Source organism: Musa acuminata, chromosome BXJ3-7, assembly GCF_036884655.1.
Source record: "Musa acuminata AAA Group cultivar baxijiao chromosome BXJ3-7, Cavendish_Baxijiao_AAA, whole genome shotgun sequence".
Taxonomy (NCBI): Eukaryota; Viridiplantae; Streptophyta; class Magnoliopsida; order Zingiberales; family Musaceae; genus Musa; species Musa acuminata.
This window is the reverse complement of record NC_088355.1, coordinates 6,795,565-6,818,295: the sequence shown is the minus strand read 5'-3', so window position 1 is coordinate 6,818,295 and position 22,731 is coordinate 6,795,565. Positions and strand designations below refer to the sequence as shown.

At 35.9% G+C, this 22,731-nt stretch overlaps 1 protein-coding gene across 2 annotated transcripts; it reads left to right on the top strand.

The window, feature by feature from the left end:
• Nucleotides 1-1,042: 1,042 nt before the first annotated feature.
• Nucleotides 1,043-22,365, top strand: LOC135643522 (WD-40 repeat-containing protein MSI4-like). Of its 2 annotated transcripts, XM_065160570.1 has the most exons (15): nt 1,043-1,297; nt 4,640-4,703; nt 6,337-6,423; nt 7,510-7,572; nt 12,350-12,415; nt 12,508-12,582; nt 12,801-12,876; nt 16,402-16,615; nt 16,701-16,782; nt 18,184-18,257; nt 18,414-18,525; nt 18,608-18,682; nt 20,687-20,763; nt 21,604-21,703; nt 21,852-22,365. In XM_065160570.1, the coding sequence occupies exons 1-15, from the start codon at nt 1,152-1,154 to the stop codon at nt 21,933-21,935; spliced, it is 1,395 nt and encodes a 464-aa protein (XP_065016642.1). In that variant the 5' UTR covers nt 1,043-1,151; the 3' UTR covers nt 21,936-22,365. The 2 variants fall into 2 exon arrangements, with proteins under 2 accessions (XP_065016642.1, XP_065016643.1); XM_065160571.1 differs by lacking the exon at nt 12,350-12,415 and having other exon boundaries at nt 12,472-12,582.
• Nucleotides 22,366-22,731: the final 366 nt, after the last annotated feature.

The window sequence follows — 22,731 nt, the reverse complement described above, 5'->3', positions numbered from 1 at the left end:
AGATCTTCTGTGGGTATAGACTATGGAATCCAACTCTGATGAGGTCATGAAGGAATCAAACCCAATAGATAAGAGATCCATGAACACCACCATATATGTGTCTATATTGTAATGTAAAGTTGCTAGAAAGATATGTCATGGGTGGATGCATCTCATTTCTTGGTTGATTCATTGACTTAACATTGCCACAAGGCTCTGCTTGTGTGTCTCAGAACCTAGTGAGTTCAGGAAGGTGGAACTGGAGGTTTCTTTCATCAAAGTGTGACTTTGATGTTTCATCTACAATGTTAATTTGTTCTTCTATATGTTTCTGATGCAATTATGGAGGAACCAGAACTGGTCCGGCAGTAGCTTTGACTTGCAGCTTAGAGATTAAATTGCTATCATTTGCCTGTCTTGACCTGTCATAGCAATTAATAGTATTATACCTTCCTGCTGTTGTGATGACGCTTGTCAACATTAATAGCTTACCAATGATTCCCCTATCGCATTTATGATTCGTGATAATAATTATACCAGCCAATGTACAACAGAAACAAGGGGGGCTCATTAAATTTCAACATAGTTCAAGTTAAAACTTGGCATATATGGATTGTGATTTTGAACATTAACCCTCATAATCTATTAGAGAAGATGACAAGTTTAAGCAAAACAAATATAATGTTGATTTATCTAATTCTGACCCGACTCCAAAACAACGATATCGATTTCATCGAATTTAGAGTTGGAGCTAACGAAACCGTCGAATTTGACAGTCGTAACTCAAAAACCTTATTGCTGTGTGTCCGAGAAACAATGGGCCCCATGTGAGCCCCAATCACACGCGAGGTAGACGAGATTGACGGGTAGGAAAAGATTTGCTCCGACATTTTGGTGGATGATTCGGAGCTCAATTACGTCACTGTGTTTCGGCGGTTAAATCGTCCTTAACGGACGGCCACACACCGTTACAATCACTTGTTTCGGACGAGAACTGCGTTGTAACGTTACACGCGTCTCATTAAAATATCGTTTCGCGCTCATAACGGCAGGGACGCGACAGAGGAGTCCGCTCCACCCCTTTGACTTGGCCGCTTGGCCTCGGCGTTCGGACAGCTGATTGAATTCGGTTCGCATTCGCAGTGGGGCGGGAAAGACTTGAGCTGGGAGGAATGGTGGTAAAAGGGCGGAGGAAGAAGTTGGCGTCTCGGCTGTTGACGGAGGAGGACGAGGGGTACCTGAAGTGGAAGGGTCGCATACCTCTGATCTACGACTGGTTCACCAACGACAACCTTTCTTGGCCCTCCCTCTCCTGCCGGTTTGCAGCTTCTCCTTCCCCCCGCTCCTTCTGACCCACGTTAGGGTTTCGACTGCTTGTATTCTTAGCATTTCTCGGGAATCTGATATGCTGTCTATCAATATTTTGTTCGATTTAGGGTTTCGGCAATAACTGCATGCCGTGATGTTTGTGTTTTATTTTTAGGATTCAGTGGGGGGAGCGGATCATGGAAACATCGGTCTATTATATGAATTTCCTTTTGTAGTCAGTAAGAGGGGTTTCGCTCCGGGTTTCGTAGTTCGAGTCGAAGGTGACATCAAGAAAGGATAAAATATGCTGTGTTCTACTTTTTTTTTCTCCTTTGTTTAGTCGGTAAATAAGGTTTCAATTCTTGGTTCTTGGGTAGTGAGGTTTCGGTTCTTGGTTCTGGGTTTTGAATTTGAGAAAATGGATGTGTATGTTGTGTTTCGTCAGAAGTTGGACGTAGTATAATGAGGGTGGAAAGTGAATCCTGATGATGCTGGCTTGATCGAGTTTCTTGGCGTTGAAGAGGAGTGATGTTCTGTTTCTTTTGTTCTTTTCTCGGTCTCTCTTCCGAGTTTAAGGCAGCAGGGTTTGTAACGGATCTTTTTGGTCATGGATAGGGGTAAGGAATAGACAACCCATGTTCCAAAGAAGAACATAATCTGGTTAATGCAAAGTTATGCTTCCGAAGTTAGTTTAATTTGCAAACACACAACATCAGCAAGTTCTAATGCAAGATTTTTAATCTCGTGTACTGGTCATATACTAGTCTTGGCCTGGAGTGGCATTGTACCGAGCCAGAACAGTGTTCTCCTATACATATCATATTTCAGAAATCTCCTACAAAGGTTAAAAGTTAAAAAAAAAAACATATTTTAGGGGCTTTTTCTCGCCTTTTCTGGTTATATACAATTGGATTAGATATATATAAACTGAATTTAGATTATAAAACAATAAATGCACTGTAACATGTTTTTACTTGTACCTATATGGGCTTAGGACCATGATGTGTCAAGGTTTGATCCTCATGGATCTATCTTAGATCCACCAAATCTGGAGATTGCATAAATTCCTAAATTAGGTCTAGACTTCAAAAATTAATCTAAACATGTAAGAATAAACATAGACTTAAAACCTAGAGATTAAGTTTGAAATTTACTTTAATTTTTAGAGGAAATGGACTAGATCTTGATTTTTATTCTTCTTCTTGCAGAAATCAACCTCCCTTAATGATCTTCAATGAAGTGAGTTTTAAGTGAGATTAGAGAGAAAGAGAAAGTGAGAAAGAACGGGAGTGAGAGAAAGTGTGCGAGGGGGAAGAATGGGTGTGTGGGTGCTTTTTATAGACCCCACAAAGGCTTCAATAGCTACCCAACGGCTAGTTGAGTAGCCTCGTCCCTTGGGTAAGATAACCACCCAATATAAACTTGTACATGGCCTAATCCAGGGTATACCAAGCATCAAGGTTTGCAATACTGAATGATACCGCCCGGTCCATCAGCAGATCGGTACACGGACCACTCGCTACCGAGCAGTAGCATCGATTGAGGCCGTTATCGTCAACGGTGACCGAGGGAGAAGAAAGAGGGGATTCAACGGTGACCAAGGGAGAAGAAAGAGGGAGTTGACAGTGACCGAGAGAGAAGAAAGAGGGAGAAGGTGAAAGAAGAGGCAGAAGGAGAAGAAAGAAATAGGAAAAAAAAAAAAGAAAACCTGAGATCGGCACCGCTCTCCTCGTCTGTGGCGACTTCTCATCCGTGCGCGAGGAGAAGAGTATCGGCGTCGCGGGGCGAAGAGTGGCAACGCCTCAACGATTTTTTTTTTTTCTATGACGTCGCAAAAAAAAGAAATATATATATATATATGTATATATATATATATGTATATATGTATATATATATATGTATATATGTATATATACTGCTCGGTATACAGTACCTTACCATACCGAGCATATTTCGAAATTCCGGTATGGTGCAAAATTTCAATCATTGTCAAGCAGTATCATTTATGCCGATCGGTCATGTATAGGCTGGTTTTAGTTGCTTGGCTTATCGGTCTTTTGTTGTAACGATAAATAATGTCCATACCATATCATACCGGACTGTATTGCAATCCATTTTTTTATGTAATTTTTGCTCTGATACAGTATTTGAACAATTTTGTCTTTAAGTTAATTATTCTTTATATTCTCTCATACAAACTATAAAGAAAAAAAGGTGCATTTGTGACTCAGTATTATGTGTATAAGTTTTTTATTTTTTCCTTGTTGATGTTGATTGGTACATTAAACACCTATAATCTGTAGGTATATCAAGAATCAGTCGTGCCTGCCATCCTTTTTTTTTCCTTCTCCACGTAAATGGAGATAATAATGGAGGAAGTGGATTTTGATGATGTGCCTGATTGAGATAAATGGTGAAGTTGGGAAATTGTGGTTTTGATTCTTGGTTCTTGGTTTTTGATGGTGATTTCAAGAAATGGATGTGCATGTCATGTTTGTACGTGTGTGGCGCGTGCGTGTGTGTGTGTGCATTTGCATGTGTGCTTGTGTGTGTGTGTGTATGTGCGCACGCACGCGCTTGTGTGTATAATTTAAATGAAGTAGAGAAAGGGTGGAAAGAGGGTATTATTGGCATTGGCTTGATTGATCTTCTTGTTGGTAAAACTAAGAGGAGCTTTTCTAGTATAAAAATAAAAGGAACAATGGGATTTATCATGTATATGTATAGATATTTTGGTTAAAGGTAGTGGAAGCAAGGGGTTGGCCAGTTGTACCAAAAAGACATCAACTTAAAGCTTAGAAGTTGAATGCTGATTAATTCTATGTTGTGCTTCCAAGTCAATTCAGGTATACATAGTGTTGTTTTTTAGAAGTTAAGATTGCACATATAGACTCTCACCGGACCTTATATTGGAGGGAGCCTCGTGCATTGGGCATGTCCTTTTATGATAATTATTCGCAGCTATAACTTAACCCTACAAAATCAATGCTGCATCAAGCATTGAACATGGACTCTAATCATTCTAGAAGATGCAGAGATATGTATTGTTTGAGTTCAAATGTAAAATTTATTTTGTTATGCTTGTCTAGAAATCTTGCTTGTAAGTCAATCATTTTTTTAGATTTCTTCCTAAATTCTAACAATTACAATATTTGTGATTTGATATCATGTGCATAACCTTTTATTCCCTGTTTCCTTTTTATAGATTGGTGTGGAAACTAGTTTATAATCTATGGCTATATCAATGGCCTTGACATTGTGAAAGTTCTTTCTAATTTGAATTTTGCTTTTTTAGAAATATGTCAAATTTTAAAGTCTAACCCATTTTTGTTCACATTTTTGTTACTGTAAGGTGGGGTCAACAACTTGAGGAAAAGGCATATAAGAACATACAACGTCTCTATCTTTCTGAACGGGCAAGTTACTTTTGATAATCTGTTACTTTAGCTGTACAAGGATTTCTTCATTCTGGTTGTTAGCTTTCCTGGTTGCTTGGCAAGTATAAGCAAAAAATTATCTAGTCATAAGTGGTTGCATCAAATCCAAAGAATGTCCCTCAACCAATACCATCACATTTGTTTACTCTGGCTTAGTTAATCTGGGTTTGTATAGCAGTTAATTTTAAATAGTAGGTCATATTAGACATTATACAAAGGAAGTAAAGCATTGCCCACTCTTTATATTACAAAATCTCAGTTGTGATATTCAGGGTGGTGTCATGGGCATTAAATTCTCCACTTTTCTTGTCCCTATAGGAAATTGTCTTAAGTGTCAGACTATCGATCGGCTTAAAGTGGTATAGTTGAGTCTCCATTGTGCATCAGCATGCATTTGATACACATCATTGTCGGCATTTGTTGAATCATACCTATGGAACTATATAATGTTAGTTCAGGTTACTGTGGTTGTACCTTATAGGCATTATTTTACATATATAGTCCCAAACGATAAGAATCAGCTTAGTCATTGCCAATGATTGCACTTGTATGATCTTGTGCATAGTAGCATTAGTTGTGTCATAGTTAAAGTTAACTCACAAGGTACATAGTTACGCTTGCGATTAGTTAAAAAACCTTTCAAGCCTTCCCATACAAACAAAATGAGAATCTTTATTTGATAATGAGTATCATAATCTAGCTTTGTAGCTATTCATTTCTTTCAATTATCTTAATTGCCCATAGTGTTACTCTGATACTGTAGCCCATTGTTGAAAACTCACAATGTACTAGTAGGTAATGACTGATTTGTTCTTGTAACTAAATATTTTCCTAATCTATAATCTATTTCTTTTATGGATTGCTCTTTCTTAATTGAATCCCTTACAAGTCATGCCATCCCTTTCTGTTGAGGCATCAGGACATTTTGCTCTCTTTTAGTTCGAAATTTCCATTTGTATAAATACCATCAACCTTGATAAGTGCAAAATCAGTATCATTTCAGAATCTGAGTTGTTGAGATTTTGACTATCATCTGATCGTTATAACTTTATCCTCTCTATATAACCTTTCTCTGGTGAAAAACTTGGTTGTGCCCCTGCATAGAATCATAATGCATATGTTGGACTAATCATAATTTTGCGCTTTATGCCCAAATGTTTATGTTCTCTACCTGCTTCGCTCTTTTGATGGACTTTCATTTGGGATAGTGAATCAAACGCTCAAATGAAGAGTGTTCTAGTAATATTTCACTTAACATGTTCCTTAACAATTACTGCCAAATTTCTCTCGGTTTTGTTTGAGCACTGTGGAGAGAATATTAAAAAAAATAGCTGTTCACTTTAACGCATTATTAATGTTGTTTGCAACTAATAGTTTGCTATCATTTTCCTTTTTATCTATTTGATTTTCTCTTATTTTGTAGCACTCACTTACATGAATATGGTGTTCTGGACTACAAAGTGTGCATCTTGTTCATGTACTTATGATGTTGTCTTATATTTTAATTGTATTTTCGTCTTCATAGTTTGACTTTACTAGCAGTGTTCTTTAGAGTAAAAGATAGTTCATGTATTTCATCAGCTCTTTTAACAATTTATTCTCTATTGTTCAGACTGATGGAACTTATCCAAACACACTTGTTGTAGCAAACTGTGAAGTTGTGAAACCAAGGACTGCAGCTGCAGAGCACATATCTGTGGTACTCTATCTTGTTGCTTGTTTGTTGCTTTAAATGTTTTATTTTGAGCCTCTCAATAATTGTTATGTGACTTCTTATGACAAAACTTGGGTCAAGGAATAATTTTTTTTCTACCGGTCAGTATGGACTAGTAGTATTTACGAGTCCAACCAAGGAGCAGTATTGGACCATGTAGGTTGGTTGTAGTTGATATGCTTTTATTTTTATTCTAATTTATGGTTTACTAGGTAATGTATCGATCTTTGTATAGTTTTCCACAACATCAGTTTTATTGCATCTTCATTTGTCTCAGACTTCGCTCATGTACATAATGAATTTATTTCTTTTAAATACAAGAGTTTCTTCGTGAAAAGCATAGTTTTGCTTTTTTAGTCATGGTGAGAAGCCATTGTCATTGCCATGATGAATCAAGCTGGTTGACTTGCAGGAAATGCAAAATTATTGTTTATTGTGGTTGTAAAGCTTGGTAGAATTTAGAGTCAGCTTGTGGAGAAAATATTGATTTTTTGTTTTTTTACTCTGGTCATGAAACTGCATATCAGACATGATGGTTTACCTTTGACAGACGGTCATCCCATTGGAGTTCACTTTTATTGGATACCATAATGAGGAAGAGTAAGCAATAGAATTGTTATATTTATAGAATTCTTGAATGAATTCATGCTATGTTTATCCATGTATAGTATGATTAAGCACAAGATTGAGGCTTAGCAGTTTTGAATAACTATTTTCTTGATTTATGCTTATACAGGATATTTTTGTAATTTTGGTTGTATTACAACTGTGATATTCTGGATCCGTCATATTTAAGTCTCATCGCATTTTCTTACTTTGCCTTCTCCCAAGCCAGCACTGCAAATTTTATTATTATTACCTTAAGACTACCACTTCTAAATCTAATGAAAGAAGTGACAAGTCTTCTTATACACTTCACACATGTGCAAGATGTAAACACGAAAGTATTCTATCAAGTTATTTCTCCTTTATCCTTTTCTTTTTCTATCTGATGTTCATGCTAAGTTGTTTCTGCTAATTTATGATAATTGAATTTATCATGTTCTATGTAAGCGTAATTTCATTTTGCAGTTTGATGAAGAATCACAATCTCCCTATGTGAAAAAGATTAAAACAATTATTCATCCTGGTGAGGTAAACACCTTTTTGAAATCAAAATTATCTGCATCTACTATTCGTTTATTGATTGGCATTTGTGGACTTAATATCAATTTCTTTGATAATTTCTATATTCTCATCCTAATTAACTCATTAGGATGAAAATTAAGGTCCTCCAACTATGAACTAATAACTGAACTAAGGGAAACTAATAGTACCAATGCTGGAAATAAAGTAGCAAGTAGCTAAACTTGCATTTTCTGCTTACAATTACTGGCAGATGTATAGCTTATGTGCTACCAAAGTCATATTACTTGTCCTTGACTCTCTCTCTCTCTCTCTCTCTCTCTCTCTCTCTCTATATATATATATATATATATATATATATATATATATATATATCTTGTTTTTGCTCATAGTTTGATATTTTACTCGATGTTTTGTCAGTCTAGAAGTGTTGGTGGAATCCTTGCTTGAGTTGGCTGCTCCCTGTTTTGGTGGCCTGAGGGTGGTTGGCCATGGCAAGGGTTGGCTGCACCCGCACCCAATAAAATGATGGCCACTCCTTTTGTTGGAAACACTGTTGGTTGTTGTGGTATGGGTCAGCCAACTCCCTTTTCTGTTTCTTCTGCTGCTTGCAGATAGGTGAGGGCTGCTTTGGTCTCTTTACTTCCCCTATCTTGACTTTAGTATCTTTTGGAATCACTCGATTAGTTGTCTCTTGAGATGTAAGACAATTCAAGATAACACAAATCTATTAATGAAATTTTAATAAGCAATTCTTAGATTTTAAACTTTGATTGTGTTAGTGAAAAGAAATATGATTGCATTACCTCCTAGACCCTGCATTGGTGGGAGTCTCTTGTGCCGGGTTCATCCTTTGTTTAGTACTTATATTCAAAGAGTTTGATATATAATTATACTTTGAATATCAGTAGTCTTGATAAGCTTATAGTAGTTGTATTAGTCGGTAGCTTAGTTCTTTATTGATATTCATATGGTAATAGGACTAGTATAACAGTGTAATCACCTTACTGAAAAATCATTTTTTTGAAACTGGAATAGAAATAAAGTTTGTTGCCGTTCCTAGCTGAACAGGATCCTTTTGGTCTGCTTCTCCTAATTTTTATTCTCTTGATATCCTATCTCATGTTTTCTTTATCAGTGAGGTGTCAAGCTATTAGAACATAAGATGTCAGTCCGAGAAGGACACAGAAATACTGACTACGTAGTGAGTCAAGCACATGAAGTTAGATAGCTAGATTTCTGTGTATTTAGAAGCCGGTGACCCCAACATCTTCCTTGATTGTTTATTCAATTTTGAATCCTTTTCTGAGTGATACCAACTAACTATTTCGGGAAGATTCAGTTCATTTTGTAAACTCGATGGGAGCAGAAGGTTGCTCCAAGAAATCTCTACATACTTCATGAAGAATTTATTATAACATAGAGTTTTCATCCGAAATCTGAACAACGTTAACAGCTAGATGAAAGACTCGATCAAAGTGTATGCTGACAATTTTATGAAATGATGATGTAGACAAGTCTTTTCCACTCAAATGTGGAATTAATAGTAAAATACAGTGCAAGGATCAGAGGTTGCTATGTGATCATGGACAAAGCAAGGGAACAGTGGCTGTTATGTGATCATGGAGAAATTATACAATGATGGTTTGGAGATCGAAGCAAAATGTAAGAGGGGATTGCTAATGGAAGGAAGACAATTGCAGCTTCTGCTCAATATAAACCAGATCCAAGTGTTACCTTGACATCCGTATTAGGGGATTGAGTAAACTTACTCTCTTTTTTTGTTTGTAGTGTTCAGAGGATATCACTTGATGTACAACTACACTACTAGGCTAGTATCCCTAAATGATGAGATTCTTGTTACAGGGTGGCTAGACCCGCCTTGGCCAATCCTAGCAAGAGTTGACTGACTCAGAGCTAGGTCCAAGCAAGTCAAACTCTTGGATGACATCAATTGACTACTGTTTTTGTTGGGACAGTGGCTGGTCGATTGTGTAATGCTGACAAGAGTATTTCCTAATTAGATTATTCTTTTCTGATTTTTCGAACAGATCTTGCTCATTAAATTTAGTACATATTATAGGGAACTTCAAGTGCTCATTTTTTATGTCTATTTATTGTTTGAGAGTCCAAATATGGGTCTTATATAGGTTATGCAAATTATTTTGCTATTAGGATTTGAATTTTGAGACTTCTAGTGTTCTTGTTTGGCAGGACAATATTTGCTTCCCTGCAACAACTCTTACAAGATCATGTGAGGTCCAAAGGTCATGCTTGAAAATGTATTATTTCTGTTAGAATCAATTTAGTGATAGTTTATGTTTGTGGATTTCTCATAGCTATAGTGGTGCCTTGCTCAGTATGTTGATATCTCATATATGCTAGCTAGCGTTGAATATATTTCATCTTTACTTACTCTTACTGTCTTACAATTGAGTAAGGTAATTCAAGTGAATATCAACAACAAATTATAAATAAGTATTTAATCGAAAGATATTACCTTTTTCATAACTCAATGAGGTAAAAGATCCATGTGGCCGACCCTAAACAATTGAGATATTACGGCTTGTTATTGCTATCGTATCAACTACAGACCATAATTTCAGATTAGATAAAGAAGAATCTATGGTGACTATCACCAACAAATGCTTGTTCAATTGTGGCACATATACAAAGCCTGTCTTTCAGTAATGGAGGGCCCAAAGTCGACTTTCTAAGGCTCAACGATGTCGATATTCAAGGGATCACTTCCAAAACTAATGGCTCAAGGGAAAAAGGTGCAACAACAAAGAAGCCAATAAACATTAAGACAAGAAGATCAATAGAACTTAAATTACGTGAGATGTGTCTCATAAGATGCAATGCTTTTGAAGTTACAAATTTTAGCCTGCTAGAACTTGAATCAACAATTTCAGTAGTATATGACTTTTTATGCATGTATGACTGCTATCCAGTTGTTGGAAACTTCTATCAGGCAAAAATGAGATTTTACGTCAACTTTTGAATTAATCCGGGCTAGTTTCATCCTTCTCGCACGTCAAATATAGCATTTTCACTGGTTGATAATAATATATGATAGCAAGAGAAGATATTGAAACAAGTTTTTAGTATGTTTAAAGTGCACAAAGGATTTTTGTGAACTTAGTTATCAGACAAGGAATTAGAGATGGATTTTGTGGGTAAGCGACAATCATTTTCTAACATTTTTTGTTTTCTCTACTGTCTCTTTTATTTTTGGTCAAAAAGTCATCCATGGCAAGTTCAATCATACAAAGAGGAGATTTTCAACTTCTGAATTTTAGGAAAGCAAGCAAACATCCTTCAGGAGTATCAGAATCTGATGTTACGCAATAATTACACCTGTGAACACAAAGCTTGTTGGTCACTAAGGCAGACTTGTTTACTCCAGATCTGACATTAATATTACAGCATTGGAATTGTGGGCTACCTCATCCGCATCTTACCTGCAACAAGTTAGGACTTCAAAACTTTGCAGTTACACTATTTATCCACAGGTGCCTATTTGTATCAACTAGTATTAGAGCCAGTGATCTACCTCTTCCTATTTTAAATGTCTTTTTCCATTGGTTTTGGTGCGGAACTCTGGAATGGGAAAGAGTTGGATCAGATGGCTACAAAGCCCTCATATTTTTGGAGAGGGGATTGGTCTACACCTCTTAGTTCTGTTTTGTATGCTGATATCATGAGCACAAGGTGTAATCTTTTTATTTAGTTATATATTATCTTCTTTTCTGGAAAAAAGAAACAAGATTGAGAAAGAATTTCTACTGATGGTGAGATGATTTAACTATCTACGAGCTTGGACCTTTAACTAGCGATCCTTTGATGGACAAAGGACATTCTAGTGTTCAAGAAGCAGAGGTTGGGAGCCATTAGAATAGAAGAAATACCTACTTGTGAGGCACTGGTTGCTTGAGGAGACAAATGCATGAACTAAATGTTTCTGAGTTCAGAGGTCAGTTGGATCTTGATTGATGTCAAGATTGATATTATCAATCACGTGAAAATTTTATTGGAAAAATGAAGGGAGCAGCCTTCATTTGGTGTTATTGACAACAAGACAATAGAAGATTGGTTTGAGAAATTACTATGTGGGTCAAGCTGAATTTGATGTGGCAATGATTTCTTCCTCTTAGATTTGAATAATTTTAACAATTAAGGTTTCACAAGCTACAAAAGATGGAAGACTCAGTTAAAGGCCTTTGGAGTATTTACATCATGAATCTGTTCTGGTTGAAGCCAACCATTAGAAGACAGTAGATCACTTGGTGCACAATTGTCCTACTTGATGGGTTTGCCCTAATTGAAGATTTTCCTGTCACCTGAGCATGGCAATCATCCAAGCGGAGGCAAGAAGTCAGAAGACAATCTCAATGAGTATGGGGAAGAAGATGAAGCTGAGCTGGTTTGTTGGGTCCATTGTGTCATTCAAATCTAGTGGTCGACAAGTTAAGGGGCTGGAATTTTGGACTGTATTATTGCTATACCATATGATTGGTCATTGCTTGAGAGTGCACCACATGCAACAGAATCAATGAATGTGATCCAAGAAGACAGATCTATTAATCATATTTGTGTTAGCAAGTGTTAGTTTTAAATTTGATTACGATAGTTGGCTTTAACTTTGATTTGACTTGATTAGGTTTGTTCATATGTCCAAAGAGTGACACTTAGATCAGACTGAGTAGTGTGACTTAGCTTAATTCTTTCTTATCCTAATAGATGGGATTAAAAACAAGTGTCATTGATGTCTTATATTTTGCAGGTTAACAGAATCAGAGAACTTCCTCAAAATAGTAACATAGTTGCAACACATACTGACAGTCCTGAAGTATGTTTTATTACATTCAAGAATTGATAATTTTCATTGATTTTCATTGATGTCAGATGAAATGTTGGCTGGTCTTCCTGGTGGTGGCACAGGTACTTATTTGGGATGTTGATGCACAGCCTGATTGTGGTGATGATCTTGGAGCTGCAGATTCCCATCCAAATTTGGTTTCTTTTTCCTACTTCTACAAGTTTTACAAAGCAGTTCTATTAGATTTCATCCATCATAACCTGATAGTTAATTTGTTAATTTATTTTTTCTTAATTATTTAATTCAAAGAGCATTTTGCATCTTACAGTTAGTTTGTTTCCTACTAAACTTCATTCTGTTGTAATTTGAATTGTCTAAGCAGGTACTTTGACTCATAATCCAGTTGATCTTGCAGATATTAACAGGACATCAAAGTAATGCAGAATATGCTCTTGCCATGTGCAATTATGAAGCCCTTGTACTTTCTGGAGGTTGTAGCTAATTTTTAGTGAAGTTTGATTCCTTTAAATATCGCAACCTTGTTCACTTATCCACTTTCATTAAATGTGTTTGCATTTTTCCAACCTTTTCAGTGGTATGATATACTTATCTTTTGTTGCTAAATAATTTACTTTTCCTTTTAAGAATTAGTTGGCACATTTTATTAGATGGCTTAGTGCATTCATCTAAATGTAGCCTTCTTATATTGAACATCATGACACATCTCTATAATATGTTAGTTAATTAACTGAGGTTCACATTTATGTAATGTTTGGGTAGGGCTAAATAACTTTTATGTTGGCATGTAGTTACTGTTTCTACAGCTAGTACTCTTACATGGTAATCCTATTACTTCGGAAGAAAAAGGTTTCCTCTTTTTTTTTTCTTTGAAACGAGAATTTTGTGATAGGGATTTTGAACACGTTGATCTTTCTAATTATGAGACAAGTGCAAATAATATACATTTATATATATTTTATGGCCCCTCTAGAAAATTAAGGTGTACTATAATAAATATTCATTGAGCTTAAATACTTTCATGCAAGGATTTACATCTCAGCCCAAAGCTGGTTTTGGTGATTGGTTGGACCTGACATGGTACCTATATATCATGCGGTATATCGACCTGTAACATTCAGTATTACAGGATAAAGTAAAAAAAATTGAATATCAACCAGTACTATGCTAAATGAACCGGTGCCAATCCTTGGTTGAATTTTATTCCTTTCATCTAGATATAGATATGAACCAAACACATGATCTGGTTTTGAGCATATGAATATTTAAAATGATTTTTAAATTCTTTTGATAACTATGAACTTTGCACATTGAAAAAATAGACGTGAGCACCTGAAATATGGAGTTCAATGTGACACGACTTGGTGAGTTGTATTTATGTCAGGTTCTCAGTGAGTGAGATGACCAATGAGAGTATCCATGCTATGACATATTCAAATTTCCATGTTGAACTACTCTTGGATAATGTATTGTGGTTATGATTTTATCATCTATCTGTTAACAGTGCTGTCGCCAACATTCTTATAGTCAATTAACACTTGGATTGCAGTAGCTAACATCATTGACCTGAGTACTTAAGAGAAGGTTGAAAACGGGACATAATCACTAAATCATGGTTGTTTCTCATGCCTATTCTATAATGACATTGGAGCCTTGTATCGAGAAGATTGACTGGCTTTGAAGTAATTCAAGGTTCTTTTCTAGAGCTTGTGTCATGACAATGAAGTCTTGAATTGAGTTGTTAATATGCTAAAATGCTATGAAACGGGTTATAGTATATCTTGTGGTTGATGTATCAATGGAGAATGTATAAAATGTCTTTTATACATATGTTCAATAAATAATAGATTATGATATATCTTATGATAAGTGTTGATTATTTTTCTTTGACTGACCTGATTGGAGGTGACTTGGTATAATCCTAATTAACTAGGCTGCCTACATTGTAGTATGTCCATCTCCAATTCTCCATATATATATATATATATATATATCTTTTGAGATGTACATCATCAGTGGATATGTTTTATACAGAAATTCATCTGTCAAGGGCATGTAGTAGTTCTTGTATTTTGTTGGGATCCTGTTAGATTCATGGTTTAATATTATAATTTGATGATTAACTCGTAAATTTATTATACTTCTCTGGAATAATAGAGTTTCTCTTTGCTTATGTTGTCTTTCAAGTTAACAGTTGAATTTCTTTGGTGGATGAATTATTAATGATGAAAATTTTAGCTTGGGTGCCTTCCATATTAACACTGACTTTAAACTAGCATTTTTTTCTTTTGTTTGGAGTATTTCTAATTTGCAATATCTATATCCTCTTTTAACTGGTGAGTATGAATATTGGTACGGATACTCGGATAGTTTAGATTGATACTGAATTTTGGAACGATATTTGTGCAACACAGCAAAAATGAACTATAGATATATGATTGGATATAATACAGATATGGAGATTCAAATACAAACTATGTATTGGATTTATGACATATGGATACAAATCAGATGTTTGACAACCATCAAGACTTGAGAAGAAAATTGGATGTGGAGGACATACAGATACAGATCAGATTCTAGGCAGATAACATATGAATTGAGTTTCTAAGAACTAGTTTATTACTAAATATTTTGTATAGGTAAAAGAGATGCACACAACAGTAGGTTTATCACAGAAAAGATCACTTCGGTAGATGGGATTAATTTGTAAATGTCAAATAAAGCTTTAACCGAGGAATCAAATTTCCGTTGAAGGACCAGTATTGGACCATATGAGTTGGTCCTGATCAGTATTTAATTTTTTGTTACATTTTCTTTTATGATAGAGGGCAGTGTGGTCCTGATACAGCTATATGTGCTGGTGGTGTACTGGTTTGAATGGTTAACAAAACTAGTATTTAACATGGAGTTAAATCCTTGGCTTGAATACAGAAACCATAAATGTCACTGTCAAATATGGATTGATCTAAAGTATTGCCTATTCGGATCCAAATTTTATCTGGCTATATGGATCTGGATCCTTATTCCAAAGGTTATCTGAATCTACATCCAGTAAATAAATGTACATCCATATGGAGTTCTAATTTTTGTAGCATCCGATCTGTTTCGACCAATATTGGCGAAGAATCTGAAGTTTCTAACCAACAAAATACACAAATTGTTTCAGGTTATTTCAGCTCATTAGAGAGTTTCCGCTATAACATCATTGCACCATTTGAGGAAAAGCTGATGTTGCAGCAACTTGACCTATGGGTTAATGTAGCTTCCCCAACAGAAGTAGATCCTTTCATTAAGACAGCAAACAAGGTTTGTTTGGGGGAGCATGATTTTGAAGTGATATGGTTCGCATTTTGATGGTGGTCAACTCATGTTCGCATCTATGCACGCTGCTATTCTCATCCTTGGCTGAGCCAAGACTTCTAGTGAAATTTGTTGGTGATCCTGGCATAAGTTCAGCAACCTAGCCTTTGGGCTAATATGGCTTCCTTTAATCAGCAGAAGCTGCGCATGGCTGAGAAAGACACTAGAGTGATATGGTTGCCATTTTAATGGTGATCAATTATGTTCACATTTATGCATGCTACTGTTTTCAACCTTGGCTCAGATAAGACTTCAGTGAAACTAGCTGGTGTGCCTGGCATAAGCTTGTCTTGTTTAGGATCCAAACCTTGTATGCTGGCTTAGATAATGCATGGGTATCAAATTAAGCATGTCAACTATCAGAAAATTGTGGTTTGCAAATATCTTGCATAATATGCTGTCAAATGTTGTAGTTTGATGGAGAAAGAAACCATATGAAATCTAGCAATATTTTTGTTTGGGCCTTGAATGTGTATGTATTAGGTCAATGTGTGGGTGCAATCATGTTATTGCCTTGGAAAGTATTAGTCATGGTCAAATTTGGGTCTTCTACCTATAGTTGTAAGTCATTGTTTCTTTTTCTCTAATAGCAGATCTTATTCCATATTTGAGATCGAAGTTTTATTTTTTTGCAGGGAGGGACAATTTAGTGGTTTTATGGTGCATACGTGATCATGTATCTTCTTTAGCAAATACTACATCTCTTGGGGTGCCCATGGGAAGCCCGAGGCATATGCAATCTGTGAACGCCAGTGAAGATAAGATTTCAGACAGTCCAACTGTTGCACCACGAAGTATATTCCATGGGCATACAGATACTGTTGAAGATGTGCAGTTCTGCCATTTTAGGTAATTGCATGGTTACTAATTTGCTAAAAATAATGTGATTATAATTCCACAATTGTGGTAACTTTTTGTCATTGTTATTCTTAAGTCCACAGGAATTTTGTAGCGTAGGTGATGACTCTTGCCTTATTCTGTGGGATGCTCGTGCTGGGAGAAGTCCTGCCCTCAAGGTTCAAATGTTTTTTCTTGTGATGCATTTTCAACTACCTTACATAAACTTCGTTATTAATTTGGAATTTTCCTTTTTACTTTTATACAATGTGGAAGCCAACTTCTCTTTTAATTAGTGGGAATCAGTTTTTTCAAGAAAGACCATGTATTCTACTAGCAATAGTATGCACAGCTAATTTCTTGCATTTGTACATTAATTGGCTTAATCATCAATGAAGTTAAACATATATGGCTTAAGTGACACTGTGAACTCTGGCAAGGCTTGATATTTTATGGTATAGGAGCATGGCTGTACCATTTTAGCAATACATGGTATTGTGCGTTATCAGTCAGCATGCCCCTGTACTGATTGCCACATGATAGAATAGCCATGTGTCTACAGCTCCAACATGGATCGGCATGTTGCCTATTGATACCTTCTAGCATGGTAGGTTGATCCATACTAATCAGAATGACAATCCTTGGTCTAGAGCATGTCACTTGAGCATTTATGTTTTTAAAAGAATGGTCTAAAGGTTTAGGCTTCACTTTTTAATTTAGGGTTTCAGCTATTGATATATTGGCCACTTTTGCATCACCTTACTGCAACAATATATAAAAAAATTGCTCCAAGTTGCCTGATGAAGGCAAGAGGAGTGTAACAATGCCCGAGGCGAGGAAAGGTAAGTGCATATTACTAGTTTGCTCCTGTTGATACTATTTCTATTTCCCATTGTCCCTTTTTTCTTTTATTGCAACTTTATTGTGTTGGCATGTACATGTCATGTACTGTGCTAGTGTTCAGCATCCAGACAATGCTAGTGGCACCTCAATTCTTGATATTTAGTGCCAACAAATGCATTATTTAGTATTTTCTTGGTGAAAATCTGTTTTTTGAGCATTGAGTATTGGAGAAACTGTATAAACAAGATTGATTATACCATTTTAGCATGCATATATGCACGTACTCTCACATGTGATTGCTGATTTACACAGAACACCTATTCTTCTTTCAGTTTTTGCTGTTGTATGTATTGACTAAAAACTTCTTTTTTTTCATGTACAAGGTACTGAAATCACTGAGCAACATGTCATTCACAGTTGCTGAATAATTCATTTCTCTGTTCTCTGTTTCCTTTTTATATTGTTGTGTAATGCATATGATATGGCATGTTGTCTTTCTGTTGAATTTTTTTATTTTGATGTAAATGTAGTGATTGTAAAGTGGCATGTCAGAATGTCTACAGTTACATTTGATTGAGCTGCCAGCTGTGTCATAAAGGAATTACCACCTTAAGTAGTATGGTTTTGTAGTCTGTTCATGATATTATTCTTATTTATCATATATTTCATAATTTTAATATATTTAGTCTGTAGTCGTGCTATTTGCTGAGTCCTAATTTCGTTTTGCCATTGAACAGGTTGAGAAAGCTCATGATGGTGACATTAATTGTGTTGATTGGAGTCCTCATGATGAAAATTTTCTCTTAACTGGGTACTTTAACAAGCCAAAGGGTTCAACTGGATTCTACTGATATCTTCACCTTTTCAGCTGTGTCCTAAACACAATGAATTTTCTGTGAATGCACTGTTATTGTTGCTTATAAAAGTTAAAAACATGTCAATTTAACTTATTATTTGATACTTGCAGGTCTGCAGACTCTTCTGTTAAAATATTCGACCGGCGCAACCTGACTTCTGGTGGTGCAGGGTCATCTTTACACACTTTTCAACATCATAAAGCCGCTGTTCTTTGTGTGCAGGCATTAATATTTTCCTTTTTTGTGCATCTTTGAACTTAGGAGTTGAAATGTCCACCTCAATGCTATTTAATTTCTTCTCTAGTGGTCTCCAGATAAATCATCAGTTTTTGGAAGTGCTGGAGAGGATAATCTCGTAAACATTTGGGACTATGCAAAGGTATTTAACTGCACTAAGATAGCAAATTTCTTGATATTGACCTTTTTAAGGATTATGATCTTGCTACCTTAGTGGATAATCTTTCATATTTAGAAATATTTTGCCAAATGGATATTTAGCATCACTGTTTTGTACTAGCATGACCGTTAGGCATGGGGCCATCGCTTCTATCTTTTGTCGAGGAGAGTATCTGTACCTGGTTGTCCTGAAGCTCATCGTAAACTTAACAGTTTGTTTAACTGATAACATCATGTCATATCGACCTTCATGAAAAGCCGCCTAAAAACTTATAACCACCAAAGTCAATTAATAGTTTTACATGTTGAGGTCTCGTGAGAAATTGTCCGCTTTGGGTAAGCTCGCACAATTTTGCCCTTTTGAGGTGAGCCCCAAAAGGCACCGCTTAAGGATAGATGGTGACACTAGGGGCTTATAGACCACTGGTTCCCCTACTCATCAACTGATGTGGGACTAAACGTACTAAACTTCCTCTGAATGAAATCTTCCAAGTATAATCAGCCAAATTTAGGAGTCAAGATCGGGGTTCTTATATCCTACGGTAAAACGTGAGAGATCTTGTTGCCCATATGCATATGAAAAGATTAAATCTGGAGTCTTTTTTTTCATTGTGCATTTGGAGGAAAGAAAGATATAAATTAATTGTCTTTTATCTTCTTTTGTTATTTTACTAATATCAGAGTGAACTGCACTAACCTTTTCTTTGGCAAACACTAATACTTTGTGGTTTGAATTTTCAGCCAGTCAGAAACTGCACATGAAAATTTATTGTAGTTGAGATGAAGATACTGAGATGAAAGTCAAATTATTTGTTTCAACCATTGTTCAAATGTCTAGATCTTGCGATCTGGACCCAAGACACCCTAAAATATCTTAATCTTTTCTTAAATCGGAATGAATAATAATTTTATTTAAGTATTACTCGGGCATTTCCGTGGTGCAAAAATTTAAGCCTTTAGTTGCTTGGAATTTCTATGTTACTGCCTCTTCTCAATTCATTATGCTGTTACATCCCAGATCTTTATGGTAATTTGGGGTAACCTTATTAATATCATTTAGCATATATGAACCAGTTAAAAACAATAAAATTGAGATTTTTACTCTATAATTCATCAACAGGAGGTAAACTACCACTGTTATTGATCCATCATGATGTATAGTTAAGTACTTAGTAAAAACAATGTATTGCTATACAATATACGAAGCAACTTAAATAATTGATCCTACATGTACCACAATCCAACTAATAAATTAATTAGTCATAACCCCCGCATATGATCAATCAAGTTAGGTGGCATAGCTTATCCTACAACCCATACCCATGACCTGACATATTTTAGGTTCCAGGTATCTAAAGATGAGCATATACTATATCTCCTAAAATATTATCAACAGTACAGACACTTCAAAAGTGTCAAATTTTGGTGTGCATATTATCCAAATTGAGATTAATGTTTTTTATTCTTATTTGAAATGCACAACATTCCAGGTAACTGTGGATAGACCTATAATACATGGGCACCAAAAATTAACAATTTCAGAAACATCAAATATGTCAAATTTTGATATGCATGTACTCAAAACACATTCATATTGATATTAATGCTTTATATTCTATTTTGAAATGCTTTGGGAATCCATTTTTTGTTGGCTTGATGATCATGTAAAAGGTTAGCGAATTGTATGATTTGGTTTCTAGGCTTTGCTAGTAGTGTAGGTCATGCCCCAGAGTAGATTATCAATTTGGCCTGAAAACTTTGGTTTTTATAATGTTCGTTAGACATGAGATGATGCTTCCTTAGCTTTCATTATCTAGTTTTCAGCTCACTCGTATTCCATAATAATTTCACAGTTTCTGAAATGTTTAAACAGACAATCAATATTATTGTACACTTCACGAGAATTTCAGAGAAATCACTATTTAGCTGATGACATTTGCATGATTGAAGTTTTACATCTTGGTGAAGTTATTCCACTTCTTTTCAGGTTGGCGCAAGTTATGAACATTTTCTGAGGACGCCTACTGCCCCGCCTGGTCTATTCTTTCAACATGCAGGGCACAGGTATGAGTCTGTTGTTTGTCCTGCTGTTGAGCAAATTCTGGTTGTAGCTACTCCCAATTACACAAGGCTTTTGAAATGCCTATGGTTACCATCTAGTCTGTTTTTGGCTGCTGTTGTTTGCTTTGGTCCATTAAACTTTAGGCAATAGTATATAAGGAATCATGTTTCCTTTTTGTTTATGATTGGCTGTTTATTTTTCACGTAAATGGGTCAGATATGGTTACGACCAGGTAAAGCTCCTGCCCCAGTTTGAGTTGGAGTCTGAACTCGTCCTTGACATGCCTGCAAGCTAAACTCCACCCAACCAGAGCTCTGGCCTGGGCTTTTATTTTTCAAAACAAAAATGAAAGAGATCATCCCACACGAAGGCTTGAGAAGGTTTTTAGATTCAGGGTGAGATCACCAGCCATGGTGTCATTGTGTTCCTCTAAGGTTCATGAGTCCTATGGTCAGTATGGGTTGAGAAATTTATTTAGCTAATAGGATCACAATTTTAAATACCCCATCCAATACTGGTTTCAGCAAGCTGTCAGGATAGAGATACCAAGCAGTAGACCAATTTATTCTGTTCACTGTCACTGCAACATACCAAGCAGTAAACCAAAATGGAAGGCATATCAAGTGATATCAAGTAACATGCTTTGGTGCCAATGCTTGGTCAGACTGATAAATAGCAGTCGGTCTGTGCTGGTCTAATAGAACTTTTATTTGGAGAATTATGGTGCCTCGTTTTGTGAAGTTGACTGGGGATAAAGTTTTGGACTTCCATTATAGTTCCTCGTTTCAGGTTTTGTAATAATCTGCAATCAGACTTATAAATATTCAATTTTGACACAACAGGGATAAAGTTGTGGACTTCCATTGGAATGCAACTGAACCATGGACCATAGCCAGCGTTTCCGATGATTGTGCAAGAGTCAATGGAGGTGGGACTTTACAGGTACTTTGAACATTCAACTGACACTACAGATCAGATGAATTAACAAATTGAGTTTGCCTTGACCATGTAGTTGTACCATTTGGGTGACTCTTTTGTCCAGTAGCTCTTGAGTATTGTGACAAATTTGGGTCGTTGGTGGTTAATGCAGGTGTGGCGCATGAGTGATCTGATCCACAGGCATGAGGATGAGGTACTGGCGGAGCTGGAGATGAGGTACAGGCATGAGGATTAAGAACTGAATGAGCAATTGGTGAGCTCATTCCGCAGCTAAATGAGTCATGTGGTTTCGACATTGCACTGGTGATGATCTTTGTCACGTCGTCGCTTGATGCAAAAGAGGTGAAGGCAGTTGCTTTGCGGGTGGCACGAGTAGCCTGATTTAGATCATACCGTCCATCATTTGTATTAGGATTTTGCCACTGGGATTCACTACACGGTAATGACCGACATCCATGGTTTTGACGAGACAGGATATCTAAGAATCGGACCAGTCCGTGAGATCAGAAAAATTGTAATCTAGTCAACATTATGCTGAAAATGTTGAACTAGATCTTTTGATAACTGTAATGGACCAGATCAGATTGCCAATGAACCGTTAGTAACTGACCAACTTCATCCTAATTGGTCCATATTTACCAATATACATGTCTTTTGTTTTTCAATTACTCCTCTCATACTTACTGCCTAAGATTGTTATAGTCTTTCTTTTTGAAAAAGGGGGGAAATAAATAAGAATAAAAGTAGTTGACATGTCATGGGGTTGTCCACGTGACAGCCGTGTCAAAAGTGCTTGCAATGCGAAGTCTAAGCGTATCCCTTCAAATTGTTGATTCAGAAATCATTCGAGTAAGATGTTATGTGGTTTAGTTGTTAACGATTTTGATAGTATATTATAGGATCCTAGTCTTTATCATTTATCTTTTGTAAAAATAATAATAATAATAATTTATTTCAATTATCATGTGATTTGATCTCATAATTTTTGGTTAGAAATAAAGTTATAATTAATAAGAAAAATGGGATAAACT